At 41.0% G+C, this 6000-nt stretch overlaps 1 protein-coding gene across 2 annotated transcripts in view; it reads right to left on the bottom strand.

Moving 5' to 3' along the window:
- Positions 1-585: 585 nt before the first annotated feature.
- Positions 586-6000, bottom strand: part of DCC (DCC netrin 1 receptor) — a 995961-nt gene continuing 990546 nt past the window's right edge. For both annotated transcript variants that reach the window (XM_024580416.3, XM_045188039.2), the window contains exons 28-29: positions 3633-3775; positions 586-2592 (exon numbers count right to left, since the gene is read on the bottom strand). In XM_024580416.3, the coding sequence (XP_024436184.2) occupies positions 2503-2592; positions 3633-3775 (233 nt within the window). In that variant the 3' untranslated portion in view covers positions 586-2502. The remainder of the gene's footprint in view (positions 2593-3632; positions 3776-6000) is intronic.

The raw sequence follows: 6000 nt of genomic DNA, 5'->3' as shown, positions 1-6000 counted from the left end.
AAACCATTAGGTAAATCCCATGAGTCTCTCGAAACAATTTAAATGGATAGTTCTCTACATTCACTGCATGGACCTAAAACTTCTTACCATTGCCAATAATTACTACAATGAATGACTGTTTGTTTAGTGAAGAAAGTTTCAAGAGCGTGCATCAGAAATATACCTCCCACTGAAAACAATGTGTATTTTCATTGTATTTTAAACAGTGTTATTTCCCAAGGTCATTGACCTTGGTTAGAAGAGTCTAGAATTTTGTAAAAATGCTAGATGTCTTGTTTGTCCAGATACCATCTACAGATTGAGGGTGCGACTCAGTCCCTGAAGTCGGAGATTTGCAGCCTATTCTAAACTGAGTATTCCGGACGACCTTCCTTGGATGTCAGATGCCTTGAGAGAATGTTCCTTGTTTGTGAATACTGGAAAGGTGGAGCCATTCAAGGACCTCAGGAAGGTAAGACTAATGAACATTGTCTTTTCTGAAGTAATAAGTTCTTTCTGTAAGATTTAGTATTGTGTTATGAAATGCCTTATTCCAGGTCAGTGGAGGGTTGTCTACCTAAGCCCCCAGATGTTAAACAAGGGCAACCTGCCCCATGGAATAACGTCACGTAGCGTTTCAGAAGGACTTCAAGAAAACCTCAGCAAATTGAACGAGCACTCTTGTTGAAGGAGCGATTTCACAAATGGACCTGACTTTCTAATGAACCACTTGAACAAGCCCTCTGTTTGACATCAGATTTCCTTCCCGACAGAAAACTGTAAAAAAATAATCTGAATTATTACTTCTGTTACAGTGCCATTTTGCTCAAAATATTTCATTCAGGGATTCATATATAATTACCCACCTAATAAAAGGAGCTATTAGGTTGTAAAGATCCTATCCCTTCCATGCTCTTTTAAAATTATGACCTACTCAAGCTTGAAATCAAAGGCAGAGCTGAAAGGACTAATTCGGCTGAAACTCCTATTGGGTTTTCAGGTCGCCTAACTGATAAATATGCAAACTAGCTCTCTTTTGGCGATGGGCTGCATAAACAAGGATTAACTCCAACTGCAGCTGAAACTCAGAAACCAAAAGGGTGCACTCCAACTGCTCTTAGTTTCACCTAGTTCCAGAATGTAGATGAACATGGCGATGAAAGCTTAATATTCTAGCTCACAATGAAGATGCAGCTTTGAAAAGCAGCCCCTGGAGTTAAGATGTGTCAGAGGTGTTGAATGACTTCTTCCCCTCTGCTTCTTCTCTCTCACTCCTCTGACTCGGGGAAGGGGGTTGGTGGGAAGCGGGAGGCTGCAGGCGTGGGTGGGGGGAATAGGAGGTAATAGGGCCCACTGGTTGCCACTTACAAACACTGCCCACTCTAAGCCAGTGAGGACCCTGTTGGTGGAAGTGACATCACCTATGAAATGTTTGAAACTGCCTTCCATTTTCCTTCCGTTCTTCAGGGCCTGTTCTCAGGGGTCCTGCCGGTTCCACAGAGGGTTACAGGGACATTGGTCAGGAAGCCATGCAATGTGTAGAGCTGGCCACCTTGCCCAAGGCTGGCGGCCAAGAATAACTCAGGGAGGGACTGGGTGGAGGGGCAACTCTTCTAGCCAGACTCCTGAGGAAGATGGCCTTGGTGAAGCTTTGAAATGTCATCACAGTGTGGTATGGCGTAAAAGCCACCCATATTGAAAAGTGTCCTATTATGAGCTTAAGCACAGAATTACCACGTGTCTGAGAAGACCACATATGGTATCCTCTTCCAGGAAAGGGACTGCTGCTGGCAGGATGCCATCGGGTGCAGATTTTTATGTCCCTGCTCTCCAGACATAAATGTTAACCAAGGGCGGATTGACAAATACTTGCTAAGACAGGTGAGTTTTACAGCCACTTGCTAATATCAGCCACTTGCTAATATCCACCGCTTGGGCAAGACAGAATGACTGCGTTATAGAACACAAGCATTTGCTGCCTTTCATCTGTTTGCTTATTTACTTTTTGTGCTGTCAGGAAACATCCAATCCTTTGGTGCTGTGTAGTGAGAGAACTCCCGTGGGTACTTTGTACTTGTAAGTTGAAAACAAAAGAGTAAGCTCACACTGGTTTGCCATGGCATGGTTCAGGCTTAAATAATGCACTTGCATTTCGTAAGACTAGACCTACACATCAGAAAAGGACAGGCCTCGATGAAGGGGAATGTAAGCATTAGACAGTGAGATCATTGTAGTGGAAAAAGGCCCAGGACTATTCTAGCAGCTTCGGCTTTGCCAGTGCAGTGAAGATGGATCTCAGCTTTTGTTTAAAGACCCCATTGTAATCATTTTTGAATTCCTGCTGCCTATGAAAGAAAGGGCCATTATTTCTTCTGAACTGCTTCAGGATCTTCTGGAACTGAGTGGTCCCGGTGGTCGGGTTGTACGCTGGTTGGAGTTCTTGGACACAGGTGTGCTGTCAATGGGTAATTGGTACGCTGTGAAGTTCCTGGGAAATTCGTCTCATCTATTCGGCAATTCGTGTTAAAAGGCCGAGCCTGTGATGGCATTGAGCTGTTTCATTAGCCCTTCCAAACTTGCCATTTGTTCACTCAAATCATCCTGCTCATACACCTACAGAAAGAACGAGAACACACAGTTAGTGCAGGTGAATAGCGATAAAGACCAGTATCACATGATTTCACTCATATGTGGAATCTAAGGAACAAACTGAACGGGGAAAATAGAGACAGAATCATAGACAGAGAACAGGATGACAGCTAAGGGGGGGATGTAGAGGGTGGAGGGATCGAGAAAAAAGGAAAAAGGGCTCAGGGGCATGGACACAGTGTGGTGACTGCAGGACAGGAAGGTATAAGGGGACGAAATAGTAATGGGACAAATATGATAAAAAAGTAAGAGAATAATATTTTAGAAATACTGGATTAGGTAAAAACATTATTCAAATTAACTTCACCTATTTTTTTTACATCTTTTAGTGTGGCTCCTAGCAAATTTAAAATTACATACATGTGTCACATTATATTTCTACAGACTACCCATCTTTGTATGTTCCTTCATGTAGAATCTTACTGTTCTTCCTATGATACCTTTGGCTGTCACTCCTTAGAGTGAACCATGTGAGCAAAAATGGGCCAACTGTCACGATTTACTATGAGATGAGACACAGAAACTTAGGAGTTCGGACTGATGTGAGACATGGCCGACAACCCTGAGACTAAGCAAATATTGCAGTAATCAGCTGTATTCTGACACAGTGGATTAGGTTCTTATAAATTTGAATCACTGTGAAGCATACAAAAGTATGTTAATTATGTAACACACTTCTGTCAAACATTCACACATATATACATGCCTAGATGTCTTGGTTTCCATGAAGTTAAAAGATTTTATTTTTTTATAGACTAAAAACCATAACATTGAGAAAGAAATTATTGATCAAATGGGATGACTCTAACCTTTTGTTTTTTCCATCATCTTTTCCCCCTTCATATTCAAGTGCAGGAAAAAAAGAACCAAACAACCTTAAGTGCTATCAGTACAATGGGTACGGTTAATGGAGAGAGCTGGCTGGGTTAGACTGAACTGCACAGCACCCATCCCTGCTTCACGCAACGCGGCAATTTCAGCAGGAATTTCAGGGGTGCCCTTACATTGGCTGGATCCTCTGTCGGCTTGTGGCTCTCCTCAGACACTTCAGGGGCCGTTGGCACAGACACAGGAAGCAAAGGAGATCTTGCCTTCCCGGCCAACCCAAGAGAGGCTGTTTTCACATGAGTCTTAGGAAGAGTGGGCCCTGAAATAGAAAATGCAAAGTGATGAAAAGTAACAGATAAAACAGCCTGGGGATCAATCTCTCAAGTGTGTGAGCCAAATCCAGGGAGTTGGCACTGATTTTAGGTTATTGTTCATTCTGTAGTTTAGAGATGAATTCTGACACAATGAACAAGCATGCTTTATTTCTACTAAATGGAAGACAGATTCTGATTAGGCGTCTCTAGAGGAAGCTCCCCCACTCATATGTAATTTCAACTGGATTTCAAATCACACTAGAAGGTTGCCTGGGAGCTCTGGATTGTGCATCATACCCTATAAAGTGTCAGGTGAGCGCATTTGGTGCCAGTCTCAGCTTTGGGCCAGAAAGCCCTGTGCTAAGTCACCGTTGTAAGCCCTAAATTGTTTAATAGTACTGTGTAATATTTGTGTGGTTTAAAGAAATCCTTGCTCTGGTCTACAAATGAATACTAGATGTTACAGTTAAAAAAAAAAAGTCCTCCACAGTTAACCCGATAGAATCTCATTACTAATTTTCTTTTGGGAAAAAAGGAAGATATTATTTTGTCTCGATCAGCATAGTTTCTCTGAATAAAATACATTCCAATGTTCATGCAGTTCATTTAAGGTTCTGCTGAGTTTCTCCTGGATGACATCTCTGACTGCTATAGACAATGGTACATTTTCCTTTTGAGTTTGAAATTTGCCTTATGAATCCTGCTTGGCTTATAGCAAGAATACCACTCTGTCTCTATAGCCTGCAATGAAAATTTGATAAAGGTTAGCATACCTCCTGTACCTGAGGACTTTTGTCATTGTTAGCATTGTAACCAAGCCCTAAGCAGAGAAGGTACTGAATTAAATCATAAAAAAGAAGTTTGCCTCCTTTCTCTTGTATTATCAGTGATGATATTCGAGTACCAATGACCCAGAAGGCATACCACACATTTGAGGGCAAAAATTTGTGAGTTGTTTTGACCATACTTTAGAAAACATAATTCAAGCAAGAGGGCTCAAAAATTATTTTACTATCATAGAAATAGGGGGCATTTGTTTATTGGGAAATAAATAATGCAAACAGTCTAGTAGCCTGGCAATTTTCTATAGGCTAGGCAAAATAGCTAAATCTCAACAAAAGCACCTGTTCTCATACCATGGCCCAGCATGTGATTCCTTCGTATTTATATCCTTTCACTCTTTTCTTCAACTTCAAGAATCAAAAGTCTGCAATTGGAATCATTTGTCACTAGAGGGTGATCTATACAAGCTCCAAGTCTTCCATATATTTATACAGTACAATTTGAATAAACATTATTAATGTAATGTGATAAATGAGGTTGTTGGACTGAAACAAAATAGCCATATAAAATTGATACTGGCTTCTACTACACGGGTCATTTTGGATTTGTCATATATGTTCAGTTTCCACTACCAATTTTCTCTGCAAACCTTCCTTCTTCTAGAGACTGTCATTCCAGCTGGTCGTCCCTGGATGTGAACAAACCATTCGTGCATTCAGTCCCCCTGTATCCTCTCCTCTTCAGCCTCTGACCATAAGCTCAGTGTTTCCGGAGTCAACTCAGTTGTAAACCCAGATACTAAGGCAGGCAGTAAAAACCCTGGCAGAGGTGATGCTATGAAAATGCTCTCCAGATGCTTCAGTGTGTATAATTCACATTAATACCGCAGACGATTAGTGAAGTGCAAGCAGAATTTAAAGAGGAATTTTCCTAGAGCTCTGGTGACGCTTGAGAATGTCTCTGTTGAACTCCCACTTTGAGTTGCATTTTCTGAATTATTTTTATATTCCCTTCTAGAATGTTCGCAATGTCCTGCTGAAACCTGCATCTAGCTTTAGTGCCATGGGAAGCTGTTCCTGCTAGCACACTCCATGAGCTGTCTCTTCTGTCCTGTGCTTGATAGAGCAGCTGCATTTCAATACCACTTCCTGTGCCGACGTTTTATTTTTACATATATTTTTTGCTACAATTTGCACTAGATTTCTTGGATGATGGAAGCTACTTATTTTATTTATTTTCAATTTTTTAAAGTTAAACTAGTTATGAAAAATTTATAATTTTACCCTTCACCAAACATATACTATGTGTGTCTTAACATATATCGTGAAGCAGTTCATTTAACATAGATATCTCCAAAGAGAGCGACACAAGGAAAAGGAAATAGCATGAGCAGAGCTGACTATGTAGGAAATTCCAGCAGGCCTGTGCCAGTTTTATACTAGGAAAT

The sequence above is a fragment of the Desmodus rotundus genome, chromosome 10 (assembly GCF_022682495.2).
Source record: "Desmodus rotundus isolate HL8 chromosome 10, HLdesRot8A.1, whole genome shotgun sequence".
Taxonomy (NCBI): domain Eukaryota; kingdom Metazoa; phylum Chordata; class Mammalia; order Chiroptera; family Phyllostomidae; genus Desmodus; species Desmodus rotundus.
This window is presented reverse-complemented; position numbering and strand designations above follow the sequence as displayed.